At 43.2% G+C, this 21,411-nt stretch overlaps 1 protein-coding gene across 1 annotated transcript in view; it reads left to right on the top strand.

Annotated features, from left to right (window-relative positions):
- GABRR1 (gamma-aminobutyric acid type A receptor subunit rho1) overlaps positions 1-20,942 on the top strand; it is a 30,454-nt gene extending 9,512 nt beyond the window's left edge. Inside the window, exons 2-10 of the mRNA XM_027743550.2 lie at positions 3,734-3,787; positions 5,513-5,619; positions 6,956-7,023; positions 10,412-10,635; positions 14,051-14,133; positions 14,716-14,856; positions 15,279-15,431; positions 17,151-17,347; positions 18,188-20,942. Coding sequence (XP_027599351.1) covers positions 3,734-3,787; positions 5,513-5,619; positions 6,956-7,023; positions 10,412-10,635; positions 14,051-14,133; positions 14,716-14,856; positions 15,279-15,431; positions 17,151-17,347; positions 18,188-18,475 — 1,315 coding nt within the window. The 3' untranslated portion in view covers positions 18,476-20,942. The remainder of the gene's footprint in view (positions 1-3,733; positions 3,788-5,512; positions 5,620-6,955; positions 7,024-10,411; positions 10,636-14,050; positions 14,134-14,715; positions 14,857-15,278; positions 15,432-17,150; positions 17,348-18,187) is intronic.
- The last annotated feature ends 469 nt before the right edge of the window (positions 20,943-21,411 follow it).

Here is a 21,411-nt window from a genome sequence, read left to right as displayed (position 1 = left end):
GTCCTGCTGAAAACTAGCTCAGCAAGCTCCACACCCCCTGTTGCTTTGTGTCAGTGGTAGGAGAGACCGTGGATCAGCTGCACCTCAGCACAGAGTGAGCTACAGAGCTCATACCTGACAAAATTAAGCATGTGGTGGTCTCAGAGGGTGATGATGGGGATTCCACAGTCTCTGCACCAGAGAAGGGGTGGTGGCATCTCCCAAGCTTGAGATAAGCAGAAAGGAAATGGGCTCCCTGGGAGTTTCAGCCCCAGCTGCTGGCTGCCAGGCTTTCTGTGGTGGCAGGCACCTCCACTTAGGGGAGCTGTAGCTACAGCCCTCTGCCAAAATATTGCTCATGACACAAGTAGATGAAGGGACAACGATTATGCAATAGCCACATCTCAACAATATTTCCTGAGACAGAATCTGATCTGCTATCCTTCATACAGACCTAAGAACACCAAAAGGGAGGGAGAGAGCAGATTGTCCCAGATTTTAATGAAATCTGATAATAATAACAACATTAGTGTTAGTCCAGCCTGCCAAACCCACCAGCACTTCTCCTCAAGGATGTCAGCCCTTGGACCCAGGAAAGACTGAGTAAATCTGGCTGCATTACTTCAGCAACTTTCACTTTACTCTCAAGGAAAATACACTGGGCTTGCTTTCTCCTGAACTGAAACTGTATCTTGATTTAACTCCTCAAGGAAGAAATGTTCTCAAATCCTAATTAGATTATTCTACTAAGAGTGTAAAATAGGTCACTGTCTACTACAGGTGAATTGCCTCCCACAGAGAAAAGAGAGTATGATTTATAGGTGGGAAATGTGTGCTGCATAAGTAATTACAAATTAAAATGCTACAATGGGCAATGACTTGTCTCACATTTGTTTTGGTTGCTTCCAAAAGCTCTTATTTCAAAGTTCAAGAATACTATGGGGTTTCTGGCACACACTGCAAATGTGGACATGATGCTACTCTGGCACAAATACTGTGAAGCTGGGCATTTGGAAATGCCTGCTGGGACCTTCAGATGTCATGGTTGGACTGTTTCTTCTGAAAATCAGACACTGTTATCCCTAATCTTGCTACCCTTTTTGCTGTGTTGGAGTCACTATAAGAGCCACAGGAAATCTCGTGCTTTAAAATGCAAATAATAATAACTGCTTTTTGCCTTGTGTCTATAGCAATAGTGATCAAAATCTGGATCTGCTGATTTTTTTTCCCTAGCTATCCTAAGCTTCAGCTGCCTCATTGCCTCCCAGCCCCAGCAAGACTTAGCCTTTGAGGCAGAGGCATCTCAAGTTCCCTTGAAGCAGTGGGTAGATCTGGGGGAGTACAATGACTTTGAAGAGCTTGTATCACCCCAGCAGCCAACGGCAGCCTGAGAGCTACTCTAGCTATGCTCAGGGAGCACTGTGAATAAATGTCACCCTGTTCCAGTTGCTGCTTTTTCACAAAGTGTCTCTGTGATCTTCATGAGACATGAAATACCTTTTGACACTGTAACAGTTAGGAGATAAATATTGACATTTGGGGAAAAAAAAGTTGTTCATTATGCAGGATATTTTGCCTCAGGAGTTACTGTTTACTTTTAAAGACAGCCTGTCACCCCAGCAATGGCAGGAGCAACACTGTCACAGTGGCCACAGTGGCAAAGGGTTGTGCTGAGCAATCTGTGAGTGATGTCTGGGCTGAATCTCCCAGGTGCCAATGTCTACCATAAACACCCAGAGACAGCAGACATGTAAGGGGAAGCCAGAGCAGCTTTCCATTGATTCATGGCCCAAATGGGCAGAGTAATGGGGGCCCATGATGGAGCTGTCATTGATCACTTAGCCAGCAGAGGACTCCTTAGGAACCAAGCCAGAAAAGCTATTCATTGAGTAGAAAGAAATGGGACTTCAAATTGCAGTAACTGGGTAATATGTAAAAATGTTTTGCTGCCACAGGAGGAGGCAGGAAAGTGGGAGAGGCTTGAAACCCCAGAACTGTGACAAGTGGAATGGGACTGGTAAAAAGAAGTGAAGTACCTGAACCAAAGCTCAAATGAACACAGTACTCTGCAGTGGCTAGAGTACAGTGGATATTTTATGCTTGTTTTTGACAAGGAAATAAAGTTCAGTTTAGAGGTGGTGAGAAACACCTGAAGGAAATAAAAGGAACCACCCAGGGTTGCTGAGTGCTGAGGACGGGAAGGATTTGGCCACGAATCCTTGATAGCCATGCCTTGAAGTCTCCCTCAACAGGCAAGATAGGGCCGGGGCCATCATAAAGCATTAGATAAGCTCTACAAAGGAAATGAAAATTAGAAATTGCAAGAACATGGCCTGCTTTATTCTTGTTTGAATAGCAGAATTACTCCTGAACAGCCAAGAGTTTACTAGGGCACTTTAAAGTCATGTAAATCGGTCAGCTTGTTGCCAGAATCTGCTTATGCCCAAAACATGAGAAATTACTTCCTGATAGCCAGCAGATGAGATACAGGCAGTAGTGAGACACAACAGCAGCAGCCCAAGGCAGAAGACTCCAGAAAGTGCATTTTGCATTTGCAAGTGGTTTTCTGTGTGTTGCCCAGGTCCAAGCAGTGCCAAAGAAGCTACTCTTTGTAATGAAAATGGTGCTGCATGGTCCAAGGCTCTCCCAGACGGTAGTCTGCCTGTGGGCTTATTCCCAGCCTTCCTCTGGGAGTCATAGAGCAGATTCTGGAAAAAAACAATCCCACAACCAATGCTTTACTTCAGGGTAAGTCAGTGATACAGCCCGGCATGCCCACCCCTAGCCTGGCTGTCTGCTTGTCTGTGGGAGCAGAAGGATGAACCACCCTCTGATACTATTGGCTTTCAGAGTATTTCCAGCCCAGGGAGGAACTGTCCCGTAAGGCCTGAGGTTCCTCCACTGCTCACCAAAGGGATGATGGTGCTCATGTGGTGACACCCATTACTGCAAAAGGAGTTTTGCTGCTGTAAATCTCTACAAAGGCATTTGAGATGTATGTTAATGGGCAAAAAGCCACATTAGTAGAGTTGATTACAGTTAGTGTTTATCACAGAGAGAAGCTAATTTTTTCATTTTTAATTAAAGATGAGTTAGAAGTGTTAAATGTTTGAAATGTTACTTTTCCTCAAGCTAGCCAAAACCACTTACATTGCCAAAAGCATATTCTTACCTTTAATGATTAAATAAAATATTGGCCAAAGACCTGAGAGAACCTTTCTTGACAGCCAGCTGGACACAGTGTGAAATCAGAAACAAATATTTTCACAGTTTTTTACTTTTTTTTCCCTGTGGAATACTTTGGAAAGAGTTTCTTCTCATGAACATGCCTGGTTGCCTCTGGTGTGTAGTTGTAATGGCTGTACCCCCTCTGGTAGGGGCCCCTGGGCAGCACGGCCTTTCCCTGAAGCCCCTGACAATGCCAGCCAAGGCTGGGGAGGTGGGAGGTGTTTCTACCTGGGTCTTTTTCCAAGTAGTCAAAAGCAGGGGCATCCCACCTTACAAAAATCATCAGTCTGCTCATTTTGCCCTGTCCCAGCTGCGAGCCCCCTGCATGCCCGTATTCCCCACCTTCTGCCATGCCCAGTCTGGCACTGGCCTTTGGTGAAAAGGTTAAAAAAAAAAGGTAAGCACCATTTCATGTTTGTCACAGAAGGTAATGCTGCAGGGATCTGGTGCTTTCCTCCTGACATCGTCACCTGCCTGTCCATGTCCACCTGTCTCAGTTTTCCCTTTTCCTGTTGTTTGTGTGCAGCCGGCCGCAGCGGCAGAGACGGGAAGCCCACGGCGAGGTGCACAAGCAAGGCAGGTAAGCAAAACCTTGGGTGGCTGTTGCTGGCCCAGCCCTGCCAGCCACATCCCCATGGCTGGGCTGAGGCTGTGGCAGGGGAAGGGGGCACCACTTGAACATGCCAGTTGTCTTTAGATAGAAGTCATGCCATTAGTAGGATCCAGCAGGCCCCAGAGAAAGTCCTGTTGCCTGACACCCTTATGTAGGTGAGGTGTGATGCTACGGCCATTTGCCACATCCCTTTGGGCTTCAAGTGGCACTGATACGCAGTTTGTGTTGCCCATGCTGTGTGAGCGGGCACTTTGCCTCCAAGAATCCGTTCTGCAGAGCTGAGTCCACTCCACAGGCTCTCCACTTGTCCTTTCCACTGCCACTGCCAGGGAGAAAGCACCTTTCTGAGCACAGTCAAACCGGCTCACAAATGTTGGCTTCGTCAGTGGCCTGCTAACTTTGTTTCCCCGTCTCAGACAGGCATAAACCTTTCCCCATGTACACTCACAAGTCTTTAAGAGGCTGAATTAAATCTAAAGATTTAATTTAAGGGTCCACATTTTAAAATGCCTGAAGGATGATTCATGACTAGAACTCACTGGTGGAGGTAGACAACTCACCTCTCCTAGAAATTATAGAACTGAAACTGAGAATCTTTCTAAGATGTTTCATAGATAAAGCTCTGGGTTTGAGAGAGGAGTTACTGATAACACTGCTGGCCTCTGTTAGGAGATTGTTGTATTGGCTTCTTGTGGTACAACTGCCTGTAAGTTACAGCATGGCTAAACAGTCTCATTTAGGAGAAGCTTTATCTCAGGAATACATTCCCCATCAAGTTTCTCTGATAACCTGCTTTCCTTTAATCTGTTCCTTACTTGTCTTGTGTATATTCAGACAAGCGTCTCTCCGAGTGTGCCATCTTTTCTAAAATCAAGAACCAGCAAAACCTTTCCTCTTGTTTTTGAGCCCTCCTGCCACCCAAGCAGCTGGTGTGCAGCTGGCTCTGAGGCCAGCAAAGGCTTTGCCTACACAAGGGAGCAACCAAGGAGCTGCTGCCACCATCATCCCAGACAAAGCACTGGAGCGCTGAACAGCAGTTTGCACCTTGGATGTGGAGGGGGAACAGAGCATCCTCTGTCCAGCATTTGTTGCAACTCCAAAAGCTTCTGAAATGACCCTCCTAGGCTCTTAAATGCTCAGAAACCTCCCAGGTCTTTAATGCTCCTTTTTATCCTTGATAGAAATCTGGGGCAGGAGCTAATAATTTTATCCCAAGTTACGGGATGGCCTGCCTCCTGGCCTGCTTCCCAGACTGTCTCCATTTTGTTCCTGGGCAACAGCCAGTAGCTTATTTGATGTATTGTTTCCCTAATTCCTAGCCTCACACTCCATCACATGTCAGCAATGCCTCCCCACCATTTCTATTTCCCCACTTATCCATACATACTGTTCCTCCAGCCCACACTTCTGAATGACTGTCTCCAAAGTGCTGTAAGCAGAGATAATTTTACAGACAAAAAGTCACCAAACGAATGTTTTCTCAGTGCCAGAATTCACACAGGTGCCTAAGCTATATGCTGAGTTCAGGAATCACTGTTTAATGACACATTGCCAACCACTGCAAGCAGTCGCATGGCCGTGGTCTAAGGAGTAAATATTCTAAATGTTCTAAGGGGTAATGGAGTGAAACGAGCGCATACCTCTCGCAGGGTCTGCTTGGGGCTCATAGCTGTGCTTCTCTCCTCCTGGTAGCCCAATTTTAAAACGAAGCCCTGACATCACCAAATCTCCCCTGACGAAGTCAGAGCAGCTGCTGCGAATAGATGACCATGACTTCAGCATGAGACCAGGTTTTGGAGGTATGAAACATGCGCATTTGTCACTGATCCTGTTTACACTGTCACTTCTTTGTACTGTAACATGTACTGAGGTTAAGAAGCAGATTGGCGAGTAGAGACTTTTCTGCTTCTAATTTCTGTTATTTTGGGTTGTGAATTCATGATATGCTCAGGGGGATAGGGTGCAGAGAAATAGCCTTCTGGATGAGCAAAAAGCATAGTCAAAGGCATGGAAATATGATTACAGGCAATATAATATTCCTGATATTCAGTGGTATTCAGGACTGACACTTTCCTCTGACAAAAATCTGCAAATACAGCTCATGTTTATCTCTGGATGATGCGGAAATGCATGATGTATGTGCATAATCAAATGACGTACCACACCTATTGACTGGCCATTTCATTTATAACCCAAAAGAAAACATTTTGACTGCCCGGTGTTAATGTTTGCTTACAGTTTTGTGGCTGTGTGCGAGACCAACCTAAGCTTTCAGGGAAATGGATGAAGGAGAACACGTTTTCTTTCAGCCCATCAGATTAGAGAATGTTGTAATTTATCTACCCTTTCTGGCTGACAGATGGTCATTCAAATCCAGGATACCATTATATACTCTGATGAAAGAAGATTTTATTGCTAAATGCTCAATATACCAAATGCCAGCATGTTCAATTAATTTAAAAATGTTTCAGTTTCATAGCCGTTTGCTAATGTGCGCATTATTTGTCTTGACAGCTCTCCTCTACTGTAATTGCCAGAGGTATAGGAGGGACTAGTCAAAGCCTTGAGGAGGGAAAAAAGATCAAAATCCCTATTACAGGGGGTCACAGTTGGATCCTTCCCCTTGGGAACCCCAGGCTCAGTGGCACATGCCTGTGTCCTGCAATGCATCCCCTCCTGTCACCCTGTCTTTTCCACAGTTGGGCACTGAGTCAAATACACAGAGTAGCTCTCATGGATGTGTTAGCCTACAAGGGGGGCAGAAGTGAGGGAAAAAATTGGAGTAACTGTCACACATTTCCTTACTTGTGCTGCCACTGCTTTCCCTCAGAATAAATGCTCCACCAGGCACCTGTCTTGCTAGTTCTGGACCCAAGCACTAGAGCTAAAAGCAATTAAAATTGCTTTTAAATTTTGAAGGGACACATGTAGGATGACACAATAAAAAGAAAAACTCATTAATAGGTCGGTCTCAGCTTTTTTTTATTAATTCAAATGGTTTTTAATTTCAATTCATTTACTGTTGTTTGTATTTCAGACCAAGCATCTATTTCTATCTCTGAGTTACTAAAGCCAGGGGATTACTTTGTCTCACTAAGTGTGTACTTTGTCAACTCTGAATTTTTTTCCCCTCAGGCCCTGCAATTCCTGTTGGGGTGGATGTCCAAGTTGAAAGTCTGGACAGCATTTCTGAGGTGGACATGGTAAGAGTCACAGATGCGACCTCTATAGACCAAATCTGTGCTGAGAGCAGGGCCAGCTACAGCAGGCTACCTAGGTTTGTCTCCATGGGGTTTGAATACCTCCAAGGACAAACACTCCACAGCCTCCAGGAGGCAGATTCAGGCTTGATCTGAATCTGCTGACAATGACTTCTACTGACCTCGTGCTATCATTTCATGTCCCTTGAAGCAGAAGGAAGAAATCTGACTCTTTCTTTTCTCTAGGACAAAATGATACAACACTGCTAAGACTTTCTCAAAGGATTTGGGTTTTTATATTTTCTTAAAAAATAATAACACGGTTAAAAGCTCTGAAGAGACAAATTAATGTGTTAGCTTTAAGGCACTTTTATATACTGTAGATATAGTCTTACTTTGGCCATGTTCTGAGGTGGTCAGGGACCAGAGAGCTCCCAAGGACAAGTGGAAATGGCTTTAAACAGAAAAAGGGTATGTTTTGAGCAGATATAAGGAAGAAATTTACTCAGAAGGTAGTGAGGCACTGGAACAGGTTGCCCAGAGAAGTTGTGGATGCCCCATCCCTGGAAGTGTTCAAGGCCAGGCTGGATGGGGCTTTGAGCAACCTGATCTAGTGGAACATGTCCCTGTCTATGGCTGGGGAGTTGGAACTAGGTGATCTTTAGGTCACTTTTCCAATCCAAACCATTCTACGATCCCCAGAGTCTCTCAGTAGCTCAGCTTTTGCTTTGACAGAGAAAAAAAATCACTCCCCAATACAGAATACTTTTCAAAATGTTTTGATCTTCCAACAGACGTACCAAATAGCTCTGAAGGTTTCTCGGAAAGCCCCAGATTCTCTGTGTTCCTAATTAACAGACAGAGGGTTAAAGAGCCTGCACCTGATCTTCCATGTCTAAGCCAGGAACATGTCCGTGTAGCAGCACAGTTGCTATTCAGCAGCCACACTGGTTGCAGACCAGGCTCCTCTCACTGCAGCTGTTTCAGCTTTTGAGTGGGCTGGGATATCATCCCATCACTTGCTGGGTACAGCAGGATTACAACACATCAGGGGTGAGCATTCTCCCTAGCGCTGGGGACCCCTCCAGTTGACCCCCCCAGTCTCTGGTGCTCTTGGCACCCCGACAGATAGCCACAGGGATTTTGAGCTTTCACCTCTCCTGGGATGGGTCCAGCCCACCTGGTTGAGGAGAAAGCTTGTGAGGGTGGCCAGAGAGTGCCTGAAAAGCTTAGGGACTTGAAATGAAAGGGAAAGAACTTAGTGTCGAGAATTTTGAGGTAAAAAAAACCCTAACAAAACAAAAGAAAAAAAAAAAAAAAACAAAACCAAAACAAACCAAACCACAAACCCTTTTTTTTTTTTTTTTAACAAACATTATGATTTTGTATTAGTTCTCATGACTTTTGAATACTGCCCCTGCTCCTCCTCTAACATCATACTGCAACACTCAGGAAAACTGTATGGCCTTGGGTTAAAAAAACCCCATTCAGGATCAATTTTGGCTGTTTGCAAAATAATGATGGAGAAGACTATATTGTCAGAATCAATTCTTTACTGCTCGTGCAGCTTTATAGAAAAAAAAAAACATGGTACTTTGCAAGATCATTGCTTGCTTTTTAAATGAAGAGACATCAGGGACAGTTATCTATTCTGCACTAAGTTTAAGCTTGAGAAGTTAGTTACATCAATTTTTCTTTTTTTCTGTTACTTTCTGACTACAAGAAAGTGATAAAATAATGGAAGCTGTTATAAAATTTCATTAGGATGTCACAAATCAGATTTTTTTCTCTAACTAATTTAAAATTATATAAATATCTATTATTATGGATAACCTATATATTATTATAGGCTAATGTTCTTGAAATTACAGAGCTTTTGCATGTTGTGTGGGGCAGCTGTATTATCTGCATGAAAGACGACAAGAAGGAAAAAACAGTGTCACTCAGCTTTGGAAATTCATTTGCAAGCTTAACAGAAAGAGTTAATAATGTTGCTGAGAACTGGATCAAAAGAAGAAAGGAGATATACGGTTGTTGCTTGAGGGATTTTCAGATGATGTGTTATAAAATATTGTGGTTCCGAATTTAATAGCCTAAAACTAGTATTAATAAATAATTCCTAATGAAGGCTGACAATACCAGATTTTTCCACAGCAACCATAATTACAAATTTATGCAAAAAAGTGAGGCATTAGCTTCTCACTAAAGAACAAATATCTGTCAATTTATTGTTGTTTAAAGGACACATTAACACACAGGAGACAAGAAAAAAGGTTTCCCAGATCAAACATCTTTAAATTTAAGTCTTTCCCAGACCAAACATCTTTAAATTGAACAGGGAAAAGTTGTTGCCAAATGCTAGAGAATGAATCCAATGAAAAAGAAGAAATTACATGATCAGTGGCTTTGGGAGCTTCAGTTGGATATAATGTAAAGCATTTCCAAGATTTATATTAGCCTCTAGTGTAATAATAATAGCATAGGCTGCAAGAAAAAAATCACTTCTATTGAAAAAAAGACAGCAGAACTCCCCATAGTTCAAAATGTTTGGAAAGTGCTGTGAAAAAAAAAAAAATCAAATATCAAAAAACTCCGCCCCAAATCCATCTGACCTCCTCTACTCCAGACTCTAGGGCACACTGCTCAGACTTAGACGTTTCCCCCACTTTATGGGCAACATATTACACTACACTCAAAGAGACCATATTTATAAACAACTGTGTGATCTTATCTTCAGATATGTGACAGCTTCCTTTGAAACAAGGGAAAAGGCAAACCCAAGTGTACGTATCTCTGGGGTCTAACTCCAAATACGATAGAGCTCAAAGACAAGGAGCATGCCTCAGATCTAAGAGTACAATACCTGGGGAGAAAGAGCAAGAAGAACCCAAAACATTTTGGTCAAATATCAAGACAAAAAGACTTTAGAGTCAAGGCTGGAGGAAGAGGTCCCACTGCAACACATTCTTCCAGCTGCCTGTGGTAAGGCAGTTGCTGGAGCAGCAGAGATGGCAGTGCAGGCAGCAAATGCTTCTTGCCTGTTCTAGGAACACAGCATCTCGTGGTTGGGGATTAGGCGGTCAGCAGCACTCCACATCCACTGCTGCCTTGACATGTCTTCATTTTTGCCCCCGGAGCGGCTCACAGACATTAAAATGCAACATTTGCAATTCAGAGGTGGATTTGCCACCTGGATGGCCTCTGATTTCTGAACCCCGTAAGTCTGTCTGACCTGAGGAATAAACAACCTGCAGTCGGTCATGTCCCTTGCAGTTGGGGAGGGCATGTGCCTTCAAGAACGGTGCTTTCCAGTTCGCTGTTTGTCCCAGAGAGAAGCAATCACTACTATGCTGATAAGGTATAAGTTGTGACACAAACCTCTTTGTTGCAGGACTTCACCATGACACTTTATCTGAGGCACTACTGGAAAGATGAGAGACTGTCCTTCCCCAGCACCAACAACCAAAGCATGACCTTTGACGGCAGACTGGTGAAGAAGATCTGGGTTCCTGACATGTTCTTTGTTCACTCCAAGCGTTCCTTCATCCACGACACCACCACAGACAATGTCATGCTGCGGGTCCAGCCAGATGGGAAGGTACTTTATAGCCTCAGGTAAAGCTGCATTTGGTCAATGCAAGCCATTAGTGGAGTGAAAAAGTGGTTTAATTGATTCCTGTATTGTGTTTTTGCATGACTTCATACAAAAAAAAGCATAAAAAAATGAATGTGCTGACTACTCACAGACATCTGAGTCCCTGTCCGAGTTCATTTAAGTGCCTATTGCAGGAGGCCTTCTGTGCTAATTTCTGTGCCAATGTTGCTGATTCGACCATTGTCCCTTTGCCTTGTATGCATGGTTAGCCCCTGTTCCTGTTGGGAAGCTGCAGTCAAATGTGGCAGTTTCTTGGGGCAGCTCAACAGGGACCAGGGGGTTCCAATGAAGAGGCAGGGCACAATCTAAGTAAAAGGGCAATGTCTGGTAACAAAGAGAAGTCCAGGGCAGCTATCCACTGCTATCCATTTAATTATATAACAAGCCTCTGTGACTAGCAAAATATGCAATTAAGAAGAATATAAATTATACTGAGCACAATTTTAGCTTCATGATATGCAACAAAACAGAAGGAACATCCTCCAGCATGTGAAGTGAGAAGCTTCAGAGCAAGTGTATATAGTTCCTGGTAACTTTCATATATGGCTAGAGCGACCCAAACACTTGACTTGAGATCTTCCTGCTTTTTTCTCACTTTTTATGTGAAATGCCGGAAAGCCCCTTGAAGGGGATATTTTATGTAAACATTGTTTTGTCCTCTAGTTTGAGGGGTGATCCCAGGCCAGGCTTGCTCCCTTATTTTCCAACTGGTTAATCAGCTGATGTAAGTCTGAACATTATTCAACCAGGATTTTTTTTTCCTTTTAATAAGTAACACTTTCATACTTGGAGATGCTATGTGAAGAGCATCTGTTTCGTGATTTAACACCAGCTGGCAACTAAGCTCCAAGTAGCTGCTGGCTCACTCCCTCCCGGTGAGATAGAGAAGGGAATTGAAATGGTCAAAGTGAAAAACTTTCTGGGTTGAGAGAAAGGCGGCTTAATAGGCAAGGCAAAAACCTTACACAAAGGGAAAGCAAAACAAGGAGTTCATTCACCGCTTCCAATGGACAGGCAGGTGCTCAGCCATCCCTAGGGAAGCAGGGTTCCGTCACACGTAACGGTGACTGGGGAAGACAAAGGCCATCACCACACGCTTCCACCCCTTCCTTCTTCTTTCCCCCACTTTATATACTGAACATGACGCCATATGGTGTGGAATGTCCTTTTGTCACTTGCGGTCAGCTGTCCTGGCTCTGTCCCCTCCCAACTCCCTGTTCAACCCCAGCCTCCTCACTGGTGGTGTGGGGTGAGAAGCAGAAAAAGCCCTGCTCAGCTAAAACAAAAACATCCCTGTATTATCAACAGTGTTTTCAACAAAAATCCAGAACATATCCCCACACTAGATACTGTGAAAAAATTAACTCTATCCCAGACAAATCCAGCATGATATGTCTATCTCCCAAAAAACCCTAAATTCTGCGCTTCTGTTTTTCTTGGCTGCAGCTCCATCCAGTTAGAAAACAAGTATTGCCAAATGACCCATAAAAACGTATTAGAGAGGAAATTGCTGTGCAATATTCTGATGCGAGAATGTTGACATCACCTCCACAACAATGAAATAACAAAATACCTGATAGATAAAGAAAGCGTCAGATGATAGATAATATATTCTGAAGGACAAAAAGAAGGAAAATCTGACTGATAGAAAGTCAGTTTCAGCAAGCTTCATAGATTTAACTAGTGATAAAGTTGCAGAATATACTGCTTGGGAAAGCTGTGGAGGTCTTTAGGGAATTATAGTAGTGGCAGAGGTAGAGCTGAGCCTGCCATGAAGTGAGGAGATCAACTTCTCAGCCTGCCGAGGTGTTTTATGATTCTAGGAAAGTAAGTCAAGCTAAGAGATTCTTGATTCCCTAGGGGGCATCAGTTTGACAAGAATTCTTTTGTTCTCTGATATTTTTATCTTACTGTTCACTGGATTCACAGCCTGAACAGTGTCTACCTTCTCACTATCAAAGCTTTTTCTTCACTCAGCGTATTAGACAAGGTTCAGGTGTTCCTTAGGCCTTTGCAAAGTTTGCTCAGGTCATCAGTACTATAAAAAAGGACAATAATATGACATAACATTCAGCTATAGCATGCATGTCTATATACTCTTTCATTTAGCTGCCTGACATCAAGCATCTGTGTTGCAAGCGTTTATGATTATCTAAAGAAGATGGGAACAGAAGAACACCAAACTACTCAGATCCTGCCATGTACAGTCTTGTGCTCAAACAATTGCCCTGTACGAAATGGTCACGGATGTCTTCAATAGCAAATTGGCAGTGTCAGTATTTTATTCAGCAGCAACTGCAGGTTGCAGTGCCTTTTGAATGATAGGGAAATACAAAGGCTGGTCTCTCCTTAAGAGCCGACAGGTCATTCATTACTACCTGTCTGCCTTTGTTGAATGCCTTTGCCTGTAGATTATACTTTTTCCTTGGTGCCTGCCTTTTTAAGGTTCTTTGCCAGACTTTGTTTTCTCTTTTCTTGGATACCAGTGTGGACCTAACAGGCACCTAAACAACGAATCTGAGCCAAGCAATTTCACTCAAAGTCTAAATCCAGACAGGAAAGCAACATCAGAGGGAACCCACATGTGCAGAACTACTGACATAAGGGATTGCATTATGTTCTTATCATTATGTGACAGACATCTGTCTACCACTAGCCCTTCTGTAATTCATTAATTCTTTCCCCATTACGAATTATCCTTTTCTTTTCATTTACTTCCCTAGAGTTCAAGCCAGTCGAGTCAAGATTTATGGATGTTTCCAGTTCAAACACAAAATTATGCTATTAAAAATGAGATAATCAGACTACAGCGAGACCAGAGCTTTTGATTGATGGGGCAGAGCATTCGGTGGTCACTGCTGCGTACCAGCCTTAACTCGAGGCACTGCCTATGCCCTCTGGTGGCTGATACCCATGTGTGAACACTGGGTTCTCACCGAGCAGCTGGAAATTCACCATGTGCGGAGAAAATTACCTGGATCCCTCATGGCACTAGGATGGCTTTGATAAATGGAAATTATTTTATCGTAAAAAGCATCTGTTGAAAGGAAAGATGTCTGCAGAGATATATTTGTTGATTGTCAGGGGGAAAAGTGTCCTCTTCAATATTACTCCATTTTCTTCTCCAATATTTTTGTAATCTAGTAGCAATTTGTAGTGGCCTAACTTTCTAGTCATGTTTTCTAACACTAGTTTGCTGAGAGGAAGAAATGGTTTTAACTAAAGTGAAATGGCTTTAGCTGAATGGAAGGGATTTATTTTCAGTTGACTGGTACTGGCCATAGTTGCTTAATAAAAGATCCAACTCACAGCTTTACTATTTTTCAGTCATATAAGAGGACAAGTTTTTAATGAAGTGATTTTTGTTATTCCTAGAGTTACAGTAACAGCAATGTGCAACATGGATTTTAGTCGCTTTCCCCTGGACACACAGACATGTTCCCTGGAGATTGAAAGCTGTAAGTAAAGTGGAGATGCTGGGGAGCCAAGGCCACCCAATGGGCACCCAAACTGCATTTAATTATACCAATAATCAATTATATCAACAATTAAACTGCTGCTACATTCGTGGGAGCTCTAACCAAAGTCAGCAGACTTCAACACTAAGAAAACTCCTTGGCCATAATTTTCACTGGAACTAGATGGTGTTTGCAGCAACACAGTGTTTTTAAAAACTGGCTGTAAGCACTGTCTTGCCAGTATCCCTGAGTGCCAGCCAAGCTGCCACCCCACCCCATGAGGACCTGGGCCGCTTGCCTGCAGACCAGCAGTCTCCAATAGCACCCATTTATCCAGGTGCCCTCAAACACAGAGATAAATCGCCCTACGCCCTTTGTGTGCACCGACTGCTCATCCATGGTACAGAAACCACTCCTTGCCACAACCATACTCACCACCCAGGTGGGTGGCATTTTGGGTATTTGATCCTTTCAGCCAGGAGCTCTCAGGTAGCTGAGAGGGCTGTGTGGGCACACCCTGGGATGTGGGGGTGATAGCAATTGTCTCAGTGCACAATACTGAGGTTTGCTCTGCTCTCCTAGATGCCTACACTGAAGATGACCTTATGCTCTACTGGAAGAATGGGAATGATTCCCTAAAAACAGATGAGAGGATATCACTGTCTCAGTTCCTGATTCAGGAGTTTCACACCACCACGAAGCTTGCCTTTTACAGCAGCACAGGTGGGTACTGGAGTGCCAGCCAGAGTAGGCTGAGGGAAGAAGGGGTGCAAACTGTCTTTCTTGGCCTTGGTCTTGGAGGATTGTCCACTGGGAGTTTCCTGTGTGGCTCATCAGATCTGTCACTCTTCTATGCCAAGGTGGCTGTCCCTGCCACAGACTTCCATCTTGACAGTTGTGGTCTGGAAAGACAATCCTTCTTACACCAAGCCTTAACATTAATTAAACTCTCCAATTGCACAGGTTATATTCTCTTGAATATATCATCCTGAGAGATGCTTTGACTGCGATAGTTGGTTCAGTAAGGAGTCATGATCTGCAGTCATTAACTGTGTTTTTCTAAAAGAAAACGAGACACTTTTCTCCTGATGCAACATCACCTTGTCTGAAAGTAGTTTGATATTTTCATTCTCTCTGTCATACAGGGTGGTACAATCGCCTCTATATAAACTTCACTTTACGCCGACACATCTTCTTCTTCTTGCTCCAAACCTACTTCCCTGCCACCCTCATGGTCATGTTGTCGTGGGTGTCCTTCTGGATCGATCGACGAGCAGTTCCTGCCAGAGTACCGCTAGGTAAAAACAATCTTGGAGTTAGCAGACCTAAGAGACAATTGCTGCATTCACAGCCTTGACCACCAAAATGAAATCCCCTGTGCTATGCACTGCCTCCATGTTGCCTTGTGGCATAGAAATCGGCTATGTCACACATTTCTCCCAGGGATAGGGCATGTGTCCTCCCACGGGCAGGGAACTGCCCTTCGTGCAAACTCTCCATCTGCCCTGAAGTGCCAAGGGAATTTCCCTGTTCACACAAGCCCAAGAGGCACACGGTACAAAGCAGAGAGCAAAGATCCCACTCTGCTTTTATTGCTGTAAACAGAGACAGGGCACATATAGAGCCAAGGTTTTCAGTATCCTTCAGAGACTTCAGTGAGCGAGAAGGTAAAAATCAGTATCAGCAGCCCTGACAAAATTTCAGTTTACTGAGTTTTGCTAGAGGAGGGAGGGTGGAGGTAACACAGCCAGCTGAGCTGTGCCATTTAATGTGTTAAATGAGTTTGCACTGCAATGTGAGGGATTCAGCTTCCCCTTTTGCAGCATCTTTCAGACAGATGAAGCTGTATGTCAGAGGAGTCATCACGGAAGCAGAACTGTGATATAGGCAGAAATCTTCTTCTAAGTGGATGTGTCACCCTTAGCAAAGTGCTGTTTGTGTTTTTGCAGATTCTCAGCTCAAGCTTGCTTCCTCTTGTTCTAGGCAACACACTTCAGGATTTTATTTATTCTTAAAAGCATATTCTTCAATGGAGAGGATAAATAGAGGCATAACAGATATGGAAATGGGGCAATTGTTCACGTCTGAATTTAGAAACAGCACCCATTGCTTTAAGAAAATAAAAGGAGTTTAAGGTTTTCAGCCATGGCCTTTCAGAAGATACAGGCACTACCTTAGCAGCTTTGTAGCACCTAGACACTCCTGTAGAATCAGTCATTTCTGCTTGTATACATAATTTCAACTTCCAAAGTGATCACTAATGTGACATAATTAGCCCCTGAAGTAAGAGGGCCACAGAGAGCCTCTCTGAGAGCCAGGATAACACTGAACTACAGGGCTCCTGGGCCCATTGTGCTCGTCTATGGGGTAACGTGGGGCAGCATTGCCATGCGGAGCCCCATTATTCTTTACTTTTGCTCCAGTGAGGGCATAGACCAAGTATGAGAGTTGGCTGGTGACTTCTGTGACTTCCCGTGAAGCAGGACTGCCCAGGAGAAGTTCAGCATATAGAAAACACAGGGGAAACTGGTGGAAGCAGCAGCTTTGCTTGTGTCCATGCTCTGGAAGAGTTGAACTAGGAGCTGAGATACTCAGACTTGTAAGTCGTAGAACAACTCGAGTTGGAAGGGACCCATAAGGATCATTGAGTTCAAATCCATGTACTTGTACCCCTCCAGGGACTGTCCTGAGCCTGGAATGGAGTGAAGCCAGCATGGGGTCAAAGCGCTGCTGCCTGGACATGGGGTGGGAGGCTCATGGTGTGGTGAGCAACCAGGCTAGCATAACCCTGAGACCAGAGTTAGAGCTGTGCTCACCAAAAAGACAAGAAAACCCCTGTCAGAGATTAGGGCTGCCTGGACTGTCCTCAGGCAGTGAAATCTATTGCCCAAATGAGAAAAACAATTCTGCAAAGTAAATTCAGGAAAGGAAATTGTTACAAAGGAAATTGTAACAACAGCTCTATTTGTGACGAAGAGTCTGGTTTGAAAATGGTCTCTCTGCTGGTGTTTTCCCAGGGATAACCACTGTGCTGACCATGTCCACGATCATCACTGGGGTGAATGCTTCCATGCCTCGTGTTTCCTACATCAAAGCCGTGGACATTTACCTGTGGGTCAGTTTTGTGTTTGTCTTCCTCTCGGTGTTGGAATATGCAGCTGTGAATTACCTGACGACGGTGCAAGAGAGGAAGGAGAGGAAACTGCGGGACAAGGTGAGGTTTTTTATCTCCAAACAGCTTCATGCCCCTGGGAAAAGGTGTGGCAAAAGTCTGGAAATATTCAAAACTTTTCAACTACAGTGTGCTGCTCTCAGCTGTTGGGGGGAGAATGCAATAAAAACACCATCAGCAAGTCATTCCAGGTTATAAAGATTTGTCACAAACAACCCACACCCAAGTTCTCCGTTCTTTCTTTGGAGTCTAAGGACACAAACTCCCTTTACATATAGTCCTCCACTGCCTGTATAGATGAGATAGGTTTGGGGATTTTACCTTTAGATACTTCTTTTATACTGAAGATCCAAACCTGTGAATAGAATTAGTTGGATACTGTGTTTTGGGTTTCAGACAACATGGCAGATATCCCCCACCTTTCTCCATGCCCAGTCTAAACTTACACAATGGTCACAATTTCCCCCTTTTGCCCACATTACATGAAATTTCAACCACCTAAAATTTAAGCCTAAAATCTTCCCTTCAAATGGGACAAGCCTCATACATTCCTTCTTGTGGTTTCCCTTTGTCCTCTTCTCTGATTTTCTCAGCTTCAAGTACAGGTCCAACCTTTATTTACACCCTAAAAACCTCTGCATGAGCCAAATGAGCTTTTCCACAGACAACCCTGCTCGCTCCCTGACTGTGCCTGTGTCTTGCAGACATGAAAACAGAGACAGAGAAAACTGCTGTTCAGCTCCACCCTCTCGTTCTCCCTTTTGAGTTCCAGCTGCCTGAATTTTCCCAGCCTTTCCCCTTCTCTGCTTTTGTAAGGAGGAAAGGGGTGTGTGTATATCTGGACACAACTCAAACCCACCCTGCACCTGTTTGTGCCCACAGCCTGCCTGTGCGTGCAGCCTACCTCAGCCTCGGGCCATGATGATGGACGGCAGCTACAACGACGGAGACGTAAATGAGCTGGGGCACTACATGTCTGAGAACGGAGACAAACAGGACCGAATGATGGTGCAGCTGGCGCTGGGGTCTGAGAGGGGCTCGGGCAGGAGGAAAAACCAGAGATACGTCAGCATGCGGATCGACACCCATGCCATCGACAAGTACTCCAGGATAATATTCCCTGGTGCATACATTCTATTTAATTTGATATACTGGTCCATTTTTTCATAGGTATTCATAACTTCTGTAGTCACAGAGCATTGTGACATTAAATGAAAGTACAGTCTCATAGGCTAACAGAAAGAAAATAGAGAATTGTTTTAATTGGAAGGAAGATTGACTTTTTTCAAGATTTAATTTTTTTTATTAGAGGCAACTCATCTGTGGCATAAATAATTGTGCAAGTTTCACATGTCAGCAAAATATAGGATACACAGTCTAAAATTTTATACTTATTTGAAGTTGTGCTATGTTCCTTCTTGTGCCTCGCAGGCCACTGTAAACTATTTTAACAAGTGACTATAATTGCCAGTTGCTTATATATGGTGCATCCTCCATTTTGTGCTCCTGAAATCCTAATTCTCTGAGTACCTGAGCACATGCATACATCTCTCAACTCAGCAGACTTACCACGTTCAATACCAATAAATACAAGAAATGCAAATACTTGCATTTTTGCAGGATGAGGTCAGAAATGGTAATTACAAGCACAAAATATCCACAGCTTAATGCATGCTGCATTAGCAGTACTGTACTGACAGCTCCAAGTAGGAATACTTTCAGATTTGTGCTTTGTCTTGATTGTATTTAAAACAAGGAAATATTTCCAGACTGTTTTGACTAACTTTTTAAAATATGACTTGCAATGCACATTTAATAAGGAATGAACAAAAGCCAGACTTCTGCAATGCTAACCAAATCCTTTGGGAAACACAGGAGCTGTCCTTGGATGTGCTTATTTGGGTCACTGGAAGTTTTGCTCTTGAGTTTCCTGGGAGAGGAAACAGATTTCTCTACAAAATGATCCAGTGAAGACAATCATGTGTCTACAAAAACCCTTCCAAACTACTCCAAGAAAAGCCTCTCTCCTCTGAGGTAGTCTGAGCATTACCAGTCTGTACAGTCTGAGAACCTGTTGCAGCCTGTAAAGCTACCAGTAATTGTACTCGTGGGAAAAGCCAAGTTCATCTGTTCTTAGTAAAAGCATAATAGAAAGGTGCTCAACAGCTGACAAAGCAGTAGTAAGGACTTTATATTTGAGTTACTAGAGATACTATGCCAAAAACTCTGGAATTAAGTAACAAAGAGCTTCCATGATAAGACAGCAGCTCAACTGCAGATGCAGTTTGCACACAATTGCAGAATTATTCCCTGCACAGCAGATGCTGTTGCCTTTTACAGGTGAAGCTGCTCTGAGCATCAGACCAAAGCAATTGTGACTTCAAAAGGAGAGTGAATCTTCTTACATGACATTTGCCCTGGCCTGCCTGTTCTGCCACTGCCATCAGGCACATGACACAGACATTGCAGTTGTTTCAACACTGCTGGCTGTTGTTTTCATTTCCGATGTAAATAAATGTCATGCAAACATACTCAGTGCTTCTTACAACTGCTAAAATCATGACCTGAAAAACTACCTACACTCATCTTGCACTTATATAGCCCACACTCCACAGGTAAGGCAGTAAAATCACAAAAGCTAAAAATCACTAGAAGACACCCACTCATAAGATTTTACTACTCATTTCTACAGAATTGCTTTTTTCACATACATAAACTTTCATAGCTTCATTTTATCAAGCTCCCTTCATATCATATTATTCTCCTGTTAGTTTTTTCAATAGATTAAAAACATACTTCTTTTTTTTTTTAAATCCATAAACATTTCAATCAAATGAAAGTGGAAAGGTCACTCTGGCAAAAGCAGATGAAAGGTTGGCCACCAGCTTTGCCCACCCTACCTTATTCCTTATTCTGATGGCACCCTCCACAACCAGTAACTCTGAGATTTCTTGGGCACTACTTGCACAGGAATGTATTTAGATTCTCATTTAAGAACCCATTTATTTCTACAATTTAAGAATAGCACGATCAGGAGTGCCAGATTTTATAGTAAGCTCTTCAGCTTCATAAGAAGCTTAATGTTATGTAGTTTGCTGCAGTACTGTACGTTCCTTTATAGACTCATTAATCTCATACTACATACATTATTTGGCATCTGATCAGTATATTAAGGGAGATTTTGAAGATACAAATGGGAGCTGGACTTTTGAATTCCCTGGCTTTCAGGGGGAACCTGGTTTCTAACTTACCATGAGATTTTTTTCAGTTTCCCTTGCAGCACAACTCCCTAACCAGATTCCCCAACCTCAGTATTTGGATTTATACTGTTAATTTACTCGTGTTTTACTTGGGAAACTCTAGTGCCTTTTCAGTCTTATATAAATGTGTATATAGATGTATTCTATAAGTACATGATATATCATATACAGTCAGTGTTTGCTATCAACAACTGTACTCATTAAACATATTTACATACACCTTTTTTTGGCTTTTAACCTTCCAGTGTATGTTTTTTGTATCCAATCATTAACACTCTGCTCCTTTCCATTCCCACAACGAATCAGAGAGATTTGTTTGCTTTTCTTTATTTCTAGATACACTCAAAATCACAATAAAACTTCACATTTGTACAGCACCGTGTGTTTTCTACCTTCAAAAGAATGATCTCCATGAGTTTATACATGTATATAAGACCTTTTTTTGCTCAGGACCTGATCCAGACAAATACAAAATGTCCTCAAATCTGGTTATGCTGCTCGAGCTGGAGAGCCTTGTGATTTCACAGGAAGGGCTCGGATAAGAAGCCTGTGTGCAAACTCACAATCACCACAATGATGACACTAGCTTTCCGCCCCAGACTGTGTACATTACACTCCTTGTTCTTCTTGCTTTGGGTGATATTTTACAAAATAATTCAGACCTATTTCTCAGAGGTTAACCCAAAGCCCAGCCTGGGATGATGCTCTTTTCAAAAGCTGAAGAGTATTGGCAGGTCTGTGTGGATCTTGGGTAGACACAAGTTCTGCCTACAAGCAGATGAAGAGATCTATGTCTAAATGAAAAGGCTGGGAGGTTGGGAGACTAAAATCTTTAGTAGTTTCTAA

The sequence above is a fragment of the Pipra filicauda genome, unplaced genomic scaffold (assembly GCF_003945595.2).
Source record: "Pipra filicauda isolate LSUMZ 115617 unplaced genomic scaffold, ASM394559v2 scaffold60_size3304689_pilon, whole genome shotgun sequence".
Taxonomy (NCBI): Eukaryota; Metazoa; Chordata; class Aves; order Passeriformes; family Pipridae; genus Pipra; species Pipra filicauda.
Note: the sequence above shows the minus strand (reverse complement) of the source record. Positions and strands in the feature narration are given on the sequence as shown.